The 20,452-nt window shown below is 38.5% G+C and overlaps 1 protein-coding gene across 4 annotated transcripts; it reads left to right on the plus strand.

The window, feature by feature from the left end:
* Positions 1–103: 103 nt before the first annotated feature.
* Positions 104–19,922, plus strand: usp28 (ubiquitin specific peptidase 28). 4 transcript variants are annotated; one of them, XM_037120099.1, is made up of 27 exons: positions 106–237; positions 1,089–1,151; positions 2,849–2,926; positions 4,377–4,497; positions 4,809–4,896; positions 5,415–5,577; positions 7,963–8,049; positions 8,205–8,342; positions 8,588–8,658; positions 8,746–8,822; positions 8,902–9,050; positions 9,162–9,289; positions 9,562–9,657; positions 9,731–9,904; positions 10,148–10,356; positions 11,212–11,282; positions 11,397–11,625; positions 11,748–12,083; positions 13,372–13,511; positions 14,368–14,655; positions 15,212–15,307; positions 15,912–16,090; positions 16,749–16,827; positions 17,017–17,096; positions 17,462–17,585; positions 17,826–18,024; positions 18,525–19,922. In XM_037120099.1, the coding sequence occupies exons 1-27, from the start codon at positions 193–195 to the stop codon at positions 18,698–18,700; spliced, it is 3,684 nt and encodes a 1,227-aa protein (XP_036975994.1). In that variant the 5' UTR covers positions 106–192; the 3' UTR covers positions 18,701–19,922. The 4 variants fall into 4 exon arrangements, with proteins under 4 accessions (XP_036975996.1, XP_036975997.1, XP_036975994.1 ...); XM_037120100.1 differs by having other exon boundaries at positions 2,852–2,926; XM_037120101.1 differs by lacking the exon at positions 1,089–1,151 and having other exon boundaries at positions 104–237.
* Positions 19,923–20,452: the final 530 nt, after the last annotated feature.

Below are 20,452 nucleotides of genomic sequence, written 5' to 3' on the forward strand. Positions count from 1 at the left end.
GTCACGTCGGAGGAGCGCGCGCGTTCACGCCAGCTACCGCTCTAACGCACGCGCATGTGCCTTGACAGGTGAGCGCGCGCGCAACTGGCCGGTCGCTCTCGGCGCTTGACAGATGGAGGTGGTTTGACTCGGAGTCAGGGCAGAAAGTATTTGTGGAAAACAGGAAGAAATTCGGGTCTTTTCTTGTCTGCAATGAGAGGTGAACCGACTGAAAATGGAGATAACTCAACGAACTCGGTGAGCGCAAAGGATGACGAAACTGATATTAACGAAACAAGTGACATGTTTGCAGCGGAATGCCTGAAGAACTAACGTTAACACTAACCCCTCTGTTGTGTGATGCCAAAACCTGTACTAAAAATCCAGAATTTTAAAGTAACTAAGCGTTGTTGTGTGTAAACAAAAAAAAAACACACCAAACTGCTTTCAATTGAATACATCCTTCCATGTGTAACCAGCTAGCAAATGATAAATCGCAGCTAGCTAGCTAATATTATTTATATAGTAACTTAGATTTTTTAAAGCTTTTTAGCAAAATTCAGTAGCAGTACTATTTTTTTTTATTATTATTTATTTATAGCTAAACGAATGCTAGGCTATATTTGGGTTACAAAGGGGGCAATTTATCCAGTTAATAGGATGAGAAAATGTTAATAAATCTGATATGATCAGTTTTTAGTCCAATACTTCACATTAAGTATACTAATAAAGAGCCTACAGATGAGCATACAAGCTATTTAAAGATGTGATTTGTTTTTTTTTTACTTCTGGCTGGTAAAAAGTTAACCACGTTTCTCCAGTTTGATGAGTGTATCATTGACACCTAATCATTATTTGGCTTTGTTGCCATTCAAGCAGAGTAGGTTAGTGCTTCATCAGTAGGCCCTCCTAATTAACTACTCCAGCAGACATTGACAGTGCATTGAGTCAAGCTTCTGATGTTCTTCTTGACCATCTGTAAAGGTTAACATAGCCCCATGGAGAACATTTTTGTTGAAATGTCAGAAAAATAATTGTTTGCTTCTGTTATTTTGTGTGGTATTGACACAGGAGGTGTGTGTATCTCTATGTGTGTGTTTGTGTTTGAGAGAGAGAGAGAGAGAGAGCGAGAGAGACACCCACTGCCTTTGTCGCTCAGGTCTGGTGGCATGGTGAGTGGAATGATAAACAGAAGCCTGTGCTATCCATGTCAGTGGCCTAAAATAGGGGCTAAGCAAAAGGGTCTCAGATAGCCCCTGGACGCCATATAAGTCTGGTCAGCCTGCTCATGGCTTCATGTGTGTTTGTGTGTGTGTGTGAGAGAGTGAGAGAGAGAGATACCCTGACATTTCCACCTGCTGTTGGGGTAGCAGGCTTAATATAGTGCCACTCACTCTGCAGACCTATGTTAGTTCTTTCCTCATGTCTCTGTCTATGAGGTCAAAACATGTGATTGCTTTTGAGGGTTTGTGTTTACTAGCTCAAATGTGGGTAAAGGGGCATTGGCATGTTTGGTGAGGTGGCACAGAATTGGTTACTAAATGACTTATGTGTTTGAGTTTAATTTAAAGGAGATTTATTAAAAACATGTCACCTTCCAGCTAAGGATACACTTCTCAAACACAAGGTGACATTTCATAGAAGAATCCCCCTTTTCTAATCTGCATTATCACTAAACTGTATGAAGGGAAAAGTTCAACAATTTGTAAATACACTTATCTGTCAGTACAGTAAATATGAAGCTACCACGAGCAGGCAGTTCATCAACGGAGAGAAACAGCTGCTCTGGCTATGTCCAACAAAACAGATTCCGCAGATTCTGCCTACCAACATCTCTGAAGTTTACAAAATAACATGTTCATGTCTTGTTTATTAAACCATTCCACACCTAAACAGGAGTGTAAAAATTACAATCTGCTGCAATCTGCAATTTCGTGGCCAAGTAATTCCCAGGGGTCTCTATTGGTTTCTTTGAAAGTTTTCCTTATATATGTTGTACAGACCTGACAGTGGTATCAGTCTCTTATTTAACGCTCAGTAAGAAAGCAAATCCTTTTAAGAATATTTCCAAAATCTCAAACATTTCCTTTGATGCTGTTAAGTGAAGCCACTGGGCCAGACATCATTTAAAGAAGTTTATAGTTAATTAAATTTTAGTTAACAGTTATTTCACTGTGAACAAACAATAAAATGCTTTACAAAGTGTTTCATTGTTTATTTGTAAAGATATAAGATATAGTTGTGGTTCATCTTTCAACATTTCAGTGATCAACATAAAGTTGCAACTAATATTTATAAACCATAACAATAGCTTAGTAAATGGTTTACACGGCATTTCATTATTTGTTAAAAGTGAAATGACTAGTTACTAAAGGTTAATTAACTATAGGTGTACCCTTCATAAATGATGGTTATTATAATGTGATACCAACCACCATATTTGGCTTTGTTCTGTTGAGCCATTGTCCTGACCCTGCCAACATGTGGTCCTCATTTAGGCATGACAGGCTGGCATTTGGACATTTGTTCTTCCTCTCCATATATACCCCATGTGTGTCTGCCCATCTGTGTCACAGGCTTAGAATGAGGCCAGCATTGATTTTTATCTTCAGGTACCACATAGGCCCCAGTTGGTTACTCAAAACAGTACATGGGCCAATGTGGGAGTCTTTATAATTATTATACCCGTCAAACCCATACTGTACATTTTGGATTGTACTCTTGTAGCCTGTTTTGTCCATTTGATCAGTCCAAATTAAAGTCAAATACCAGCCCATCACTAACCCAAACTATGTGAATGTTTCAAAGAACAATTTGGCTGGAGTAGTGCATGAAGGATCTCTCAAGTTTAACTACTGTTTTCCCTCAGCAGAGCGAAATGCTGATAAACCAGCTACGGGAGATCACTGGCATCCAGGATCCACAGATTCTCTACAGAGCCTTGAATGTAAGACCCTGACTCTATTACCAGCTTTGTGATAAAAGACAGTGGCTGATGTCTCCCTTGTATTATGTTGTAATTTTTTCCACAACGTAACCCAGTGAATGACCTTTATCCAACAAGAGTAACACGATCACAACATTGCTACTTTTCAAATACTGAACTAGCTGCAATGATTAAAGTGAATCAATGAGTATCATTTAGGAAATGAAATACACATTTTCTTTTTCTCTTTATTAATGTCTTCATTTTTTTTTCCACTCTTCTGTTGTGGATGAAAACAAGACATTTTAGGACATCCTTGAACTTTGTCAAACACTGGTTTTCATTTTCATTTAGTGACATTTTATAGACCAAACAATTTATTTATTAATCAAGAAAATAACCAACAGATCAGTTGAAAAGAAAATAATCTTTGGTTGCACCCTAAACAAAAAACAATAATTAGAAAAATGGACAACTCAATCATTATAATATATTTTTTCAGGAGGCGCAAAAGGCCTTATGGTTGATATTTTCTACAGCTAAATACATATGCTATTTCAACAGTATGCTATAAGACAACTTATTGATAAGATTACTTAAAGCACAGAGTTTAGCTTAGTTGCAGTTGGACAGATGTAAGATCCACCTTTATGACAGAGACATTTAAAGGATAATTTTAGTTGTAAGACAAAAATAGTGTCTTTAGCACTTTGAGAGTTATATACTGATTGTCAAGAACACCAAATTACCAAGTAAAGTTTAGAGTTGTGGTGTGCATTCAGCAGAGGATGGTGTCAGAGATAAATGGTCTTGGGTGACTTATATTATTGGCTGTGTCAGCTTATGAGCATGAATTTTTTAAGAGATGACAATTACACTTCCTCCTGTGGAGAACGGAATGCCTGTACTAAATATGTAAATCCGTCACAAGACCCATGCTGCTAGTTGGATAAAACATAGCCTTCACAGTTCTGCTCAGTTCTTGAAGTGTAATTAATGTTAAAGGAAAACTCATTGATGACATTAAAAGCACCCCACAGGGTGCCATATTTCCACCCCAGCACACAGCTTGTGTTTTAAAACACAACTGCAGACGGAAAAGTCCCTAGGAGCTTGAGTTAATAGGAATCTCATGAAAGTGATAATAGACAAACGATTCAATAAACAGTCTGGCTGACTGTGGTGCAGACATCATCCAACCTGTTGCACCAGGGGCTGACAGAGACACAGCAGGAGCTCATGGGTTTGGGAGGGGAACATCTTCCCACAGTTCCATACAAAATTAGAAATGTTTTTGTACTGCTGGTTTAAAACTCAGCAGGGGAATTTGTCTGTGTCCCTTTAATTATTCAATTGCATTAAAGTGTGCCTTATTATCATTCGTATGTATTTAATATTTGTTTATTTCTTGTTATACTTCTGCAAACAGTAACATACATGTATATCCAAAATATCTGCCCTTCTCCTCAAGGCCAGTCAGGGTGACATTGGACATGCTGTTGGACTGCTGACAGCCCAGCCTGCAGAGGTTCAGGATCCTGGAGAACCACAGGAATCAGGGAGCTCTGGAGAGACCTGGGAGGGCCAGAAAGGTACACTGAGGACAAAACAAACATTCACAAAAATATTAGAAGCAACTATCTTGTTTGAAGCCTTAAAGCATACTGAGGCCTACCTGTTAAAGTAGCAGCATCTGGCATTCACACACAGGTGTGTTGTTTCTGACATTTCAGGGTCCAAAATTGCTTTAGAAATGTTGCGATGTTGCACTTTCATGTATGTGTTCTCTAGAAAGAGTGCAAGAAACAGTATGGTATAGAATAATTTATTTTTAGAGTTATGAATGTTTGTTGATAAAATTGTCCGTGAAACTGTTTTAAACAATTGTTTTCTGTTGCTTCAGTGCTTCCTAAAGATGAACTGCAGACTGCCATAGAACTCAGCCTGCAGGAGTCCCACAATGCCCAGGAAGAGGAGAGGGAATTTAATAGGTACAAGAAACTTGCTGTTTATATAATCCCTCTGTGTTACAGGTGACTGAGATTTAGGTTCATAATTATCTGCTGAATTGTTGAAAAACTTGTTTTCTTTCTGTTCTTATTCTCTGGTTCATGCACTGCTTAGATTATAACCAAGATTATTAGCAATATTATTACACAACAAATTCTATAGCTCACAACTCATCCTGAATGAAAACACACAAAACAAAACAAAACAGTGAAAAATAGTAGAAATTCCCATCAGCTGTACTTTGCACTTGCAATTGAATGTTAACACAATAACAGGCTTAACTAGGATAGTGTTCATGATAATGACTGAACACCAGATAGCATTTTCATTTGGCTTCAGCCACACTTGTGGTCAGACACCTTATGGTGATTTTACTTATAACTTATAAAGGTGTTTCGTTTTCAGCATTCACACAGGAACATATATCTATCCTAGCCAACCTGTGTTCAAAAGAGTCATCACATTGGTGCTTTCAAATGGGTAATTTGATTTAATGCAGGGCTCTGGAGGCCAGTGCAGAGGAGAATGCAGCGAGGATGAAAAGGAAGAGGTGTGAAGCCCAGAGTGAAATGTGCAGCCCTGCAGACTGGATCCGTCAGGACGACTGGCCCGTGGGCATTCGCAATGTTGGAAACACCTGCTGGTTCAGTGCTGTCATTCAGGTGAAAAAAGAGGAGGCTGAGTAGTTACATCAAATTCATCAGCATCAGGGATAGAATTTAGAATTCATCGCTCAAATTTCGTCCACACAACATGGGTGCTGTTTGTTAACTGAGGTTGGTCAAATATTGCTCATTGCTCCCTTCTTCATTCTTTATAACAATACAAAAACAACAGACCAAAATTGGGCCATTTCTGAAAATTGCCAACAAACTGCACATGCAGATCCACAACTCAAGTCTTGCCTTTTCACAAAAATGTATTTAGATATCATTATTATTATTTTTGTAATTTGATAAAATTTTACAGTTTTTGTAAAAGGGTTACCATCAACGTTTGAAAGCATATTAGGTTGAATTGGGGGTGGAGGATTTAAAATGTTTACATCTGCATAAACACCTAACTACAGTCTGTTGCTGTAGGTGCACTAATCTCCTTCTATATGTCCACCTGTTCTATCAGTGTCTCACATCCTTTGCTGGTAAATCTTAAAATAGCTCCCTCACTCTTGGCTTAACAAACATTAAGAGACTTCCAGTTTCCCTTCTAAGATTTCTAACTTTAGTCTGTCAGAGGTGTCTAACCTTATATGTAGTTAGCAAATGTTGTTTTGGCCTTAAGCAATCTCTGTAACATAGTTTTGATTCTTTTTCCACTTTAAAATCAGGGCCCATGTGGTTCAGTCATTAGTGTCCCTCTGTACTTTCTGTACCTTGGTTTATAATCATATCCCCAATGAGTTCAGCACTAGACATGTTGTTGAACTGACAGCAGAAACTCTGTGACTAAAGAGAGATCTCCTGTCAGTCTTTTTGTTTTATCAATTTTATACATCCTGAGAGAGTTATGAGAAACATCAGGAAGAAAAAACAAAAAGGTGTGGGCATATTTTTGGAAGAGAACATACAGTATTTCTCTGAGCTGCTAATTCTATTGGAAATCCATTCCAGTGAATTTAGTCAGGACTATCAGGTGGCTCGACAGAAACTGGAGCCCTCATTGAGATGCACAGGCTGTGTGGATAATTAAATAGCATGTGATGTGATGATGGAGTGAGCAGTAGACTTCCTCATCTAAGCCTGAAATGGAGAAAGAGCAGACAGTGATTGTTTGTCTCTTGTTGAACCCAGATATGTTTCTACATTGATTTAGAAGTCAAACTCCCAAAGGACAGGGGTTATTATCTGGGAGAGGAGATGGGAAAATGAGGCAGTGTTGTTTGAATACAAATGGTGTTTGTTTTTCGCCGGTGTTGATACTGTGAGGTAGAATTAATCTGTCGTAGATTCAGCAGAGCCCAACTCTTGATAAAGCAGTCTTCTTCCCTTTAAAAAAGTAATTAAGCTATCAGATTGAAGCTGAGTGACCACATGATTCAGTTGTCAGCTCATATTCCCTCTATTATCATTCGTGGTATGAATTACAGTAAAACTGAGATAAGCCATAATTGAATTTCCTACTCAAATGGAAATATATATCAAGATATTCATAAGTGCTGAGAAGCTCCACTCAATACTGCACATGACATAAGAGTATGTGACTGGTATTAATGTGTTTCGTTTATCGTGAGGAACACAAGTACCTTATAACAAAGTGTAGAAAATAAAAACTGTTAAAAATACAAGAAAACACATAACTAAATGGCATGGAGAACTTGACTTCGGTTAAGTTGCAACCACCACGGTTGAATGCGTGGTGAAGGTCCTAAAGCTGCTCTTTATCCAATGTGTTATTAGTGGAGAAATCATCCAACTTTTCTCTAATGATCATATTTTTCCAAAGTCAGATTTTTAATTAATATTATCTTCACTTTTAATTTATAAAATGTTAGGGCTAAATATGTGGTCAGACAAGACATACAGTATTTATTACAATCTGGCTGAACTGGGAACTGAGTGTTAAGGAGAGATATATCCATAACTGTAATATATATATATATATATATATATATACATATATATATATATATATATTACCTGGTTTTATCCAACATTCAGATGTGTCCTCTGCAAAATCACTTGCTCATCTAAACTTAGAATTTCTGAAAATTTCTTATACACAAAATAATTATCTTACTGTAAGTAATCAACGTGCTAATGTTTGTGGTAATATTTGGCACCCTGTTCACCTGTAGTGTCTCCTCTTTAAACATCAATGTGGTAAATGGAAGCAGGACATTTGCAGGTGCTGATTTGCTTAACATCCTCAGCATGTGGAACTACTTTTCTGTGTTGATCAAGGAACATGCTGTATTTTGCATATGGCCATGTCTCTTAATTGATAACCACCACAATGTCATGCATGACTATTGTAATCATCATCTGCCAGCTGGTAATCTTTCCCATTTGACCCTGAGTGGACTGCCATGTTTTGTTGTCTTGTTGCAGTCACTCTTCCACCTGCCTGTGTTCAGGAGGCTGGTGCTCAACTACCATCTGTCCGAGCGAGTGCTGGAGAAGTGCAAGAGTCATTCTGTGAGTAAACTACTGTCACCAGCACCTACTCCACTGCTGCCATTTACAGCAGACCTAATAATACAAAAGCTGTGGAGATTTTCTGTCAATACAAACATAGCTGTTATGGGAGAGTGTAAAGGGGCTGAAATTTGACTCAGGCCGTTTGTTAACAGGACAAGCGGAACATAGCTTTCATGCAGGAGCTGCGCTGTCTGTTTGCCCTCATGGTGGGCTCCACTCGCAGGTTTGTGGATCCTTCTGCTGCAGTTGAGTTACTGCGAGATGCCTTCAGGACCAGTGAGGCTCAACAGGTACAACAGTGCAACTGATTAAAGAATTTTGTAGACAAATAAAAATGCATGGTATCCTGTGGACAGATTCACTTTTAGCTGGTCAAACTATTGTTTCCACGGTCAAGATGGAACTCATAGACATATGGTGAATCTTGGCCCTCATTTTATCCTTTAATATTACAGCTACACCACTTACTTTATCCTTGACCATGACGCAATAGCTAGAGATTGTTTTACATTTGTTTCTAATGACTTTATTCCAGGATGTCAGTGAGTTTTCCCACAAACTGCTCGACTGGCTAGAGGATGCATTTCAGCTGTCAGCCAATGGAAAGTAAGTTAAACGTTGTCACCCACATTCACAGACTATCCTGTATTTGTGCCCTGAGTAACATAAGTTTTATCATGTCTTTTTTGTCAGTAATGCAGAAGACAAAAAACAAAACCCCATGGTCCAGCTTTTCTATGGCACTTTCGTGACAGAAAGAAGACATGAGGGTATGCGTTTTGTCGAGTTTCTGTCAAGGCAATAATCAACATGAATTCTGTACTCACTCACTTGCATCACTGTGTTTAGGTAAGACTCTGTGTAATATTGAGCAGTTTGGCCAGTATCCCCTGCAAGTCAACGGCTTTAACAACTTGGATGAATGCCTAGAGGGTGCCATGGTTGAGAGGGAGATTGAGTCACTACATTCAGATCACAGCGTTACACCTGGTCGTGAGGTGAATTATTTCATCAACTGACTAACAGTAGAGTTACTATGTATATGACTAGTTCAGTGTTTGTGCAAGTTGATGCTTCACTAAGACAGTTGTATTTTGTCTTCTTTGCAGAGATGGTTCAAAAAGCTACCACCAGTCTTGACATTTGAACTGTCTAGATTTGAATTCAACACCCAGCTTGGCCGTCCAGAAAAGATACATAAGAAACTTGAGTTTCCACAAATAGTTTATATGGACAGGTGAGCTTTGTATGCATAAAACAATCATAGACATGCAAGTTTATTCAGATTCCCATGTTCAACATGCTTCAACAGGCATAAGGATAAATGATGTATGCTACAGCAACATTAAGAATGATTGTCTCACAAATGTATGCAAACTTAAATAAGAATTCTAGTACTAAAATTGTAGAGGGAAAGAAATACTAGCCAGTTATATGTCTGTTTAAATCTTAAACACACTGATACTGTACTGATAAATTTTTGTTAATTGCTGATTTTTATGGGAACAGATATCTTCACAAAAACATAAAAGAGACCCATGAGAGGAGAGGAGAAGTGAAAAAACTCAAGGATCAACTTGCAGCCCTTCAACAGAAACTTGAGTGGTAAGTTACTGCCGCAGCTTTACATCTTTTCTGAGTTATAGTTACAGTCATTGGATCCTGTCTTTATTCACAGCTACAAAAACTATGGGTCTGGACCCACCAAGTATCCTCTGGCTGATATGTTGCAATTTGTGCTGGAGTTTGCTACCACCAAGCCCACAAGTGTTTCCCCAGCTGAAGATCTGAGACCAACTTCACCGACACCTGCAAGCCACCCCCTTGATGACCTCAGCTCCAAAGAAAACAGGTTGAGTACACAGAGGACCAGATAACTGTACATAAGCAGTGGCCCCTGATCAAAGACTAATGGATACTACACAGTGGTATATCATTCACTTAATACTATACAGTAAATTATATTTTTACACATGCCTACTGATAACACTGGTGATTGAACTGAAAAACAGCCCTACATTATATCTTGTTTCTCTGTAATTAAACCCTGGATCTGTAACCAAACTATCTTCACTGCTTTCCTTGCTTCCCTCAGTGAACCTGGAGAAACAGACTCCTCAGAGGGCCTGGTTTCAAGCCTTTCTAGTTGCCAGCGTACCCCCATATACAAGCCCTTCACCCAGTGCAGACTCCCCACTGAAAGCCCACCTCACCCAGCCCCTCACAGCATCACTGAAGAAGAGCTGCACTTTGTTAAGACCTGCCTACAGCGTTGGAGGACGGAAGTTGAGAACGACATAAATGGTATGCTAATGCATATTAAAGAGTAAATAGTGTCACACTGCTTTTTATACAGTTTTCATATGTTGTCGGATTCGTATTTAAGAAGATTGCTTTACAAGAGTATAGTCTTAGTATGATTAAACTTAACTTAGTATTGTGGGTTTTACTGGTTTTATAGTTGCTACATACTGAAAGTCTTTTTAAGGAAGTAATATTCGTGTGCCAGGTTTGTGTCAACTTTTACAGACTAGCATGAGTAAGCATCCAGACTGGACATCTTACGAATAGGCATAGTTTGTACACAGCCCATGACTGGAAGGCTCTGCAGCGGGTGATTGAAACCATTCAGAAAATCATTTGTACCCACCTACTGAGCATCAGTGATATCAGTGAATGAGAGGGCGTACACAGAGCCCAAAGCACTACAACTTGTATTTTGTTCAATTTTGGTGCTAACCCACATATATGAACCGTGAGTTTGTTTTGGGTGCAGCGTGCAACTAAAGCTACTGACAGATTGTGAATGGAAGATAATGCAGAAAGTCGTCATTCTTAACTGAAAATGCAGTGAACCTCGGACTTACCAAAAGCACATGCTCTACTGTGCTTCTTTGCACATGTGGTTGTATCAAAATATCTGGTTTATCAGTTTATCATTGTAAATATTGGGTGTAGCTGAGGAAATGTGTTTTTTTGTCTCTTAGCTCAGCTCAATCTGTGACTTGAATACTAGAATTCATTCTCCCCTTCCTAACTTTTCCCATATCTGGACAAAAAATAGGTTAAAGAAATAAAAAAGAAAATCATTTCCAAGTGTACTATATTACATTTTGTGTTTTATTTTGACATTTTTTCTTTTTTTTTTATGTTTGCTAGAGCTAAAGGCAAGCATTGACAAGCTCAGTCAGATGCTAGAGGGCATGTATGCAGACAACAGTCTCTGCCAGGTGAGACATATACTCACCTAATTCAATCTTACAACCAGCAGTTGACCCTGAATATTGTAGTGCTTCAGTATTTTGTATAGCTGGAGTCTAATACTATATCATCCTTTTATTTAGGTACCCTACAGACTCCATGCAGTGCTCGTCCATGAAGGCCAGGCATCAGCAGGTCATTACTGGGCCTACATCTACGACCATGCCAACCAGCGCTGGATGAAGTACAATGATATAAGCATCACTGAGTCGTCATGGGAGGAACTGGAACGAGACTCATATGGGGGCATGACCAATGCCAGTGCCTACTGTCTGATGTACATAGATGACAGAATACCCAACCTTATTACAGGTAGGTCTCTGAGTGATTTTCAGTTATTTGATGTGCTCTGATTAGCTTAATCTTAATAAGTAAAGTTGCAAAGTTTAAAGCACTTTTAATTCAATAACTGACACTATCCCACATCCACTCAGATGACACAGATGATGAGACAGGCCAGGTGCTGCATGGCATGGACTCTCTGCCACCCGTCCTCAGACGTTACGTCCATGAAGATAACCGCTGGTTCCAGCAGGAGCTCAGTGAATGGGAACAGCAGTTCTGCCAGACAGCAACCCCACAGGGAGAGTCCACAGCATCTGCAGAGAGCACAAATCCCAGTGCAGACAACATAGATCAAGCACCAGTTGAGCCAGCGCCCCAGTCTGGACCATCCAATGAAGAGCTTGACCAGACAGCTTCCTCAGTGCCACAACCAGAGCCAGAAGCAGAGAAGGATGTGGAGCCTGTTCAAAAAGAAAAGCCTGAAGGTCTATAACAGTTAATGGAGAGAAGGGAATGGGGCAAGGTTTTTAAAAGCTTAACAGCCTGTTTGGTAATATTTTCAGACTGAACGATCATCAGTCGAAATCATTTGTAGAGGCTTAAAAGACACCTTGTAAAGACCACTGTAAATTAGGATAATTAGGTGCTACAGAGATCCCCAGGCCTAGAGATCACAGAAATCAAAGGAACCAAAATTGATTGTTTAGCAAAACCATATCATCATCATTTTCATGTTTTTTCGCAGCGAAAATTAAATGTTAAAATTTCTTACTAAAATCTTGACTGATCTGTCAATATTTTTCATTCAGCCCTATTGTAAATGTGAATTTAAACTACTTTAGCACAGTTTAAGCCAAAGCATGGATTTTTGGATCGTAGTGTATATTACAAGAATACGGGCAGTGTCTTTAATACTGCAGTGAATTAATTTAGATAAATCTCAAAAGTAATGTAAGGATATCTGAGGGAGGTTGAAAAGTCATGAATTGAATACTCCACAAAATCGGGCATATTTGATCAGCTTGGTCCAGAATTTAATGAATACATTTTTCTTAAGACAGAGAGAAAACATAATCCTTTCCATAACTATCTTCCTAAATATAATTTACCATGTTGATATCAAAATACAGAAAGTATGAACTTTAACACAACATTTTATCCTTTTGGTGATCAAATACAGTTTAAGGACTAGAACAAATTACTGGCCTTTTGCTCCAGTTAAAATATTGATATATTATATATATTAGTGTTTCTGTTATCTTGGGAAAATGGTTATGGCATAAAATGGATAAGCGCATAAGATGTAATTTTATAAGAAAGGGTCTTTTAACATCTGGGTCCAATGAAAGTTGTTTCTTTTCCTTGTATACTGTAGGCATGACAAAGACAGAGCTAGGTGTGTAATTAAGTACCAAAATACCCACAGCTCACTTTGCATTGCCACATTTGAATGACCCTCCCACCTGTGCATGTGCACTCTGTATTGGGATAATACCAAATGGTCGGTGCCCCATCACTAAAACAGAAGCAGCAATCTCTGCTTATAATTAGGCAATAATTGTGATTACATTTGACCAGACCTTTGTTGGTTTGACAGGATTTATCTGACCTGGATGTTGAAAATGCTAGAAATTCTGTTATTAATTGTAATTTATATATTTAGGCCCTGTAGTACATGATGAGGTAGCTATTATATATCCTGTAATTACAAGTACCTACTGAACAGTCCGTGTTTGGACTCACAACCTCTCTTCTCTCTGTTTTTGACCTTAGAAGAATCAGAGGTAACGCCACCAGCACCACCACCACAGAGCCCTGGCTGCCAGTCAGACGACACCAGCAGTGCAGCAGTCAATGACCCCTTGGCTCCTGGCCAAAGCTCCACCACAGCTGAGAAAGAACTTCAGAGTCAGGTGGGCAAGTCCCCGTCTGTAAAATATGGGTCAGAAATTCTAGGCCACATGTGAGTGTGTACATGTGGGTCAAGGGTCCTATTTCACCACTTAGCATAATGATGGAGATACAGGCTTAATGTCAGAGTGTAAAGTAATGTCTCAATAGAATAAGGGTCAGGAGTGATTACTGCTATCAACTAATTTGTTTAATAGTCAGTAGCGTGTTCATGTCATATTATTTCAAATGATTATTCTTAGTATTCAGGTGTCAATCTGGTCAAAATATTAGAAACACCCGTTCAGTCAACCTAAAGATTGAACAAAGACCATAGAGTGAAACATTACGATGGGTGGCTGATTATCAGTTTTATATATATATCAGTTCTATTGTAGGCTGTTCAATAAGATCACTTTAAATAAACTGGTTAATAAGTTAATTACTTCAAACCACTTCTTTACCAATTCTGTCTTCTTGATATATCAGGTGGTCAGCTGTAAGTGAATGTTACTCCCTAATTGTATTATCAAATGTCTGAAGCTGCAATGTCTGCTGACCCACCTGACAACATATAATCAGGCCAACCTTTTGACTGGATACAAGCAGCCATTTTGAATTTCACACTCTCTCTGATCCAAATTGTTCACCGTTGGAAAGGAGAGTTAAAATAGAAACACATGCTGTGTTCTCTATTAAGGCTGACATTTTCCAGATATATTCTCTCCATAGGTGTTTATAACACTTGTAGAGGTGGACATTTGTATAGGTGCACTTCTACATACGAGACTCTCACAACCCTATCAGGATAAGCAGGTATAGATAATGGATTAACTGAAGGAATATTTTATTTTTTATCTTTTAAATCTTTTTTTGCAGACTCCTGGCCCTGAAGCAGAGCTTAATAACCAGGTTGAATCTGACCTCCAAGAGGAAAAAGACAACACACAGGTTGCAGGGCTCAGCCTTCCAGCTCAAGGCGAGCCAGAAGCTTCTGGAGAAGCTCCTGAACATGAAGCGCAGGAGGGGGATGAGGAGCAGCAACAGCTGCAGCAGCAGGAGGTCCCAGTTAGACAGAGACAGACTGAGAACGAGGTCTCTGAAGTGGAGATCCCGAATGTGGGCCGGATCATGGTCAGAGCTGATGCTGACGGATATAATGAAGAGGTGAGTATGTGTCAAAATGTGACAGGAATTCAGTAGCTAATATCACAGAGCTGCACTTCCAAACTTTTTAAGTTGTGCAGTAAGAGTTGAGCAGTATGTACAATAAGTAATAAAAGATACCAATGACAGATAATTGTAACCAGTATACATTTGCTGTAAAATTGAAAATCTTTTTGTCTTAAACTTTTGAAATACTGGTGTTGGAAAGTAACTAAGTGCAATGTATTCAAGTACAATCGGCCTCAATAATCAGCAAGTCCAATAATCAGTCTATCCCAAGCCTTGAAATTTAGACAGGATTTGTGTATCCTGAGTCTTAAATGTGTTGCTATATTAACACACTGATATATCAAGTTGTGAATGCTGCTTCTAACTTGCCACAGTGTTTCACATCTGATTTTGAATTTACAGCACCACTTGATTGATGAATAGATTAACATCCATCAAAAGACATCATGACATATATTGTTTTGTTTGTTTTTCTGTTTGCTGCCCAGTTGGTGTTGTAACAACTCACTCACTTTGTCCTCTTTATTCATTTATATTCATTTCCTAGATGATGCTGACTCCAGCTATGCAAGGTGTTATTCTAGCCATTGCCAAGGCCAGGCAAATTTTTGATAAGGAAGGACCTGAGGCTGGCCTCATCAAGGTATGCTCTTAGAGGGACATTATCACGTCTCACAGTAATCCTACATTTCACAAATTAATTTTAAATACCATGTTCACTGAGATATTTTTACCAGACCACATAAAATATTTGATAGGAGTGGCTAAAAATGATCTCTTTATGTCACATGTCTATTAGAATCACAGCAAAAATGTAAAAATATTCAAATGTTTTGATGATATGCAGCATAAACTGTATTAATAGTAATCATCAGTGGACTAGAAGGTTCCTAAAGATTTCTTGCAATAAATTAATGATAAAGAATTATTTTTTATATAAAATATTCCAAATGTAGGAATGTCAAAATATAGAACAATAAAAGCACTGTAAACATGACTTTTGATTCATAAAATTAAAAACTCCCCACATTTTATTGAAATAGAATACAAACAATACTCAGAAAATAAAGTCATATCATTTACTTTTAATATGTATTTGTGATTCTTTTTTTCTTTTTTTTTACTTTTCTGGATGAAGAATGTTAGACTGTCTTGTAAATATATCTATTAAGCACTTCATCAACTCTGAGCATTTTGGAAAATCTAAATATGATTAACTCTGAGATGATTTCCCACTGTTCCCTCAGGCCTTCCACGAGGAGTATTCCCGCTTGTATGAACTCTCCCAGGAGGAGACGACGCCCCAGGAGGACCCTCGTCTGCAGCACGTTCTGGTGTACTTCTTCCAAAACAAGGCACCGAATCGCATCATTGAGAGGACGCTGCTGGAGCAGTTCACTGACCGCAACTTGAGCTTCGATGAGAGGTGCGCACAGATACCAAATAAGTGGTCCCGGGATGAGTCAATATCTAAAAGTGGTGGATGACAAACTCCATGAAGATTAAGAAGAAAAATCTGTTTGACTTGGCTTATATTAAAACAGTTTGGAGGGCAACAGGGATTTGCAGACAGGATACATTGATTTATCAGAAAACTGGTAATATTCAAGAAGTTTCTGTCTGGGCGTTACAGTGTGTACACACAGCAGAAGTATGGGAGTAAGTAAGGTGACACATAGAAATGCAGTAGACCAGACAGCATGCCTATGCTGCCATCTAGTGTCTAGGGGAGAGACCTGCAGCATGAAGGGAAACTACTGTATCAAGTTAAATGGCTGAATGATATGTAAAACAAAATATTATAGCTTATATTGTGATCATGATTTGAGTCAAGATTGTATTGGCAATGGCCATTTTTGCATTTATTTTTCACTGAAAAACTAGAAAGAAAATGATGTGTGAGGCTGGAACAGATTTCAAGCACAATGCTTAATTTTAATGGTATACTATGACACATTTCACCTTTATCAAAAAATTGCAGCTCCTTAACTTATTGCATTTAGCTATAATGTTATTTTGATAATATTTCTATTAATTATACAGCCATAGTTAAAAGCATTCATATGTTGTCTCTGTACATGCAGGGCCATCAGTATCATGAGGGAGGCACGATCCAAGCTACGCCTCATCAAGCCAGAGGACATGGATATGGATGAATACCTGGTATTGTCTTAAGGATTAGCTGACCCCTGCCATGTTGGACTTGTTTTCTCTCATCTTTGTAATAATTTAAATGGATATTAATCCATGTCTGTTGTTGTTGATTGCTTTAAGTTCTACAGTGTCATCAGGCATTTGAAAACACTGCAGAGAGCAAATGAAGTGATAGTTGTCTTCTGTGCTCTATCACAGCAGTGGCATGATGACTACAGGCTGTTCAGGACAGTGTTTGTCTACCTGCTGACTGGTCTGGAGCACTACCAGCATGGAAAGTAGGTGTCTGACATTCACCACCACAGACCTACTTCAGAGATACTTGATCACCAAAGGTTCAGAAAGCTTTAATCTTCATACTGCACATGAAACAGGGAAAAGCCTCTCAAAATGAGCCTAGAACCAATTAAGCATAGCTGCTAATGTGCACTAGAAGAACAATACAAAGAACACATATACACATAACTACTACTCTGACTGGATTCTGTGTAGCCTAGGAATTTTAAACATGTGTCTTTTACCCTCATACAATGAATGGTTTACATTGCTAAAGAGGTGTTAATTACTGATTTGCCAGTAGTGGGACTGCAGTTTATGTCAAGAATGACATGATGACAGTTGCTGATGTGTGTGTGTGCTGCAGGATGCAGGAGGCTCTGACCTACCTGGCTCATGCGTATGAGACGAACGCCAACCTGCTGAAGAATGGAGAGAAACGTGGCATTGACAAGTCTCTTATTGCAGGCTACAGAAGGAAATGCCTCACTGTGAGTAAGGCTGGTCTTACAGTCAGAGTTTGGGACCTCACAGTTCAGTTTTATTATCGTGAAACATGAGAACACTAAGCTCAGTCCTTCTGCAGAAAGATTCAAATATCTATAAAAAGTAATTTTATAAAAGTTACAATATAAAAATGTAACTTCTAATCCATGAAAATAAATACAAAAGACGAACAGTGCTCAATGCACCTTTACTATTTTCTTCTCATCCCAACATTCACAATGCAGTCACTGAATGAAAGCGCATCACGGCTGTTCTGCAGCGGTGAGGAGACCAATGTGGAGGAGGGCATCGCCATCATGGACGAGGCAGTCATCCCCTGCCTTCATCTGATGAGCCGGGACTCTTCTTTATCCCAGGAAGACCGGGACACCATGGAGAGCATCCGCAGCCACTGGTGCTGCTGCCTGGGCCAGGATATGACCGGTAAGACTAGATTAAATAATGTATCAGCACATCTTTTAACAATGTCTTCAGTCAGCTAATATTGATACAAAAAATGTTTTTTAGAGCATTTAGGTTTCAAATAATATATACCACAGTATACATGTTTACATAAGATTAATAAAAAATGAATGACATGAAGTGGCTTTGGAAAGTATTCAGAGCCTTTCACTTCTGCCACATGTATTTGCCACTTATTTTTCCTAATTGCTTTATAATTCTAATTGTTGTAGATTTTAAAGTTAACCGTAAAACCTGTCATTCCAGAGTTTTTATTAGGTGTTCCTGAGGCTTTACAAGCATGATCAATGCATTTTCTTACTCATAAAACATTTGCAAAGCCATTTTCTAAAGCATTTTAAGACTTTAATAAACTTTTATAAACAAAACTTCAACATAAAAACCTTAAACAAATGTCTGACTTAAACCAAGGCCTAAATTAAATGAACGGCTGTATTTTTTCTGGCCTCTTGTGTTTTCAGAGTCTTTGCAGGTAAAGCTGGGTGAGTTTCTGCCCAGGGTTCTGGACGGTTCAGCTGACGCAGTAGTTCTTAAAGACCCTCCCAAAGTCCATGTCAGCCAGGCCCATGACCTGTGCAGTCGCCTTGCAGCTGTCATGCAGTCCATCCACAACACATCGATCGTCATTGTTAAGTAAAGCCCTCAATGAAACCCACAACAACTGTGTGTCCGGCTTGCAAGTAATGTGGGCGATGGATCGTTCTTTGCTAGAAAACTATGGAGTTGAGACAGCGACTAGTTTTTACCAAGCCAATTTATATATTTCATTCAATCTACCGGTTCTAAAAGCCTGCGGAAAAGCTCATAACAGGCCTCAAGACTACCTATCTTACTGATAGATGATTTTCTTTGGAAAAAAATACTGCAAGTGCTTAAAAATCCTCATGGCCTAAAAGCAGCAGGTTATGCTAAAGGAGGCCCTAAAGGTAGCACTGTACATTCTCTTCAACTCTGAAACCATCCTTTACATAGACATTTCAAAGAGCACGTTACCCACCGTCATGGCAGGTTCTTGGACTTTGAAGTGGTTCTGAACTTTTCCCTGAAAATGTTCTTTGAGTACAGTTTATTTAGCTTTAAGCAGCTTCCCATCTGTGTTGCACTCGCCAGCTGAACAATTATTCCATCAGCAGGAGAACACAGAAGCTTAAAACTCTGATTGGCACTCTAAAAAAGTTCAGACATGGATGTGTTATACTGGCCGGCAAACTTGTTAAGTTTAGGTTCTGGTAATGCTTGGACTGTCACTCAACTCAGTGAATGGACTGTAGGGTTTTATTGTTGTGTTGCTAAGCAGGGTGAACACTCACTAAGGTCATTATACAGGGCTGAAAAAACACTAGATTTGTATTGCACAGCAACAAACATTGTTTATGAGCTTTTGTTAAATATATGTTTTGTATTTCTTTGAATTTTTCCAAAACAAATTCTTGGGACTTTTACATGTAGGTGACAAGAGAACGATAGATATTTTAAGTGTTATTATGCAAAGAAATATTAATGGCAGGCATTGTGTGCCACTTTTAAAAGAGCTGCTGCATGCTCAGATGGAACTATGAGTCACAACTCTTTGTTAACAGTGCCCTGGTGGACAGCACCTCTCTCAACTCATGTGCCTTTTCTCTCCTTTTGAAGGGTTCTTTGTAAACCATGTAAACACTTTGACATGAAGAGATGAAGTCTTTTATCTTGTGTCCTAGATGCAATGCAGTATCATGAAAGAATGAATGAAAGAATAATTGAATCAGGATTTTCAGGAGGGCTTCTTGGAGCTACTCCAACTGCCATTCCTGGCTGCTGATTTCACTGGTATTTCACTTGTAGTCTGTGATGATACTCAATAAATATTTTAAATTCTCTTTGCACTCCTTTATTATTGGCTGTCTTTACCTCTGTAACAGGTCTTGTACATTCTTCTAATGCAGTTTGTGACACCATATTTAGGTAGTAGTTTCAGTATATTCATTTCCGTCATGTTCTGAGGAATAGTTTGCATAACTTAAAGAACATGGCTGGCAATACTGAATAGTTTTCATAGGCTAAAAATCAGTGAAAGACTAAAATTAACATTGAATTCAGTCTACTAACTGTGGAGCCAAAGCCTGATTTGTCTTAGTCATGTCTGCCATGAAGTTCTGTGGTTGTCCAAAACGAAAAGGTCATAAATGAGCAGTGATGTAAAATGTACCCAAAAGTCATACTTAGTAAAGATATCATGTTCAAAATACTACAAGCCAAACCCCAGAATACAAGGTTTGTAATTATATATAGATATATATATATATATATATATAGTGCAGGCAGTGCAATATATATATATATATATATATATATATATATATATATATATATATATATATATATATATATATATATATATATACACGTG

Source organism: Acanthopagrus latus, chromosome 13 (assembly GCF_904848185.1).
Source record: "Acanthopagrus latus isolate v.2019 chromosome 13, fAcaLat1.1, whole genome shotgun sequence".
NCBI classification, from domain to species: Eukaryota; Metazoa; Chordata; class Actinopteri; order Spariformes; family Sparidae; genus Acanthopagrus; species Acanthopagrus latus.

Coding starts and splice junctions, on each gene's coding strand:
- usp28 (XM_037120099.1), top strand. CDS start 193: ATGAGAGGTGAACCGACTGAAAATGGAGATAACTCAACGAACTCG. Junction 8,823..8,901: donor GACAGAAAGAAGACATGAGG/GTATGCGTTTTG, acceptor CACTGTGTTTAG/GTAAGACTCTGTGTAATATT. Junction 17,586..17,825: donor ACAGAAGGAAATGCCTCACT/GTGAGTAAGGCT, acceptor TTCACAATGCAG/TCACTGAATGAAAGCGCATC.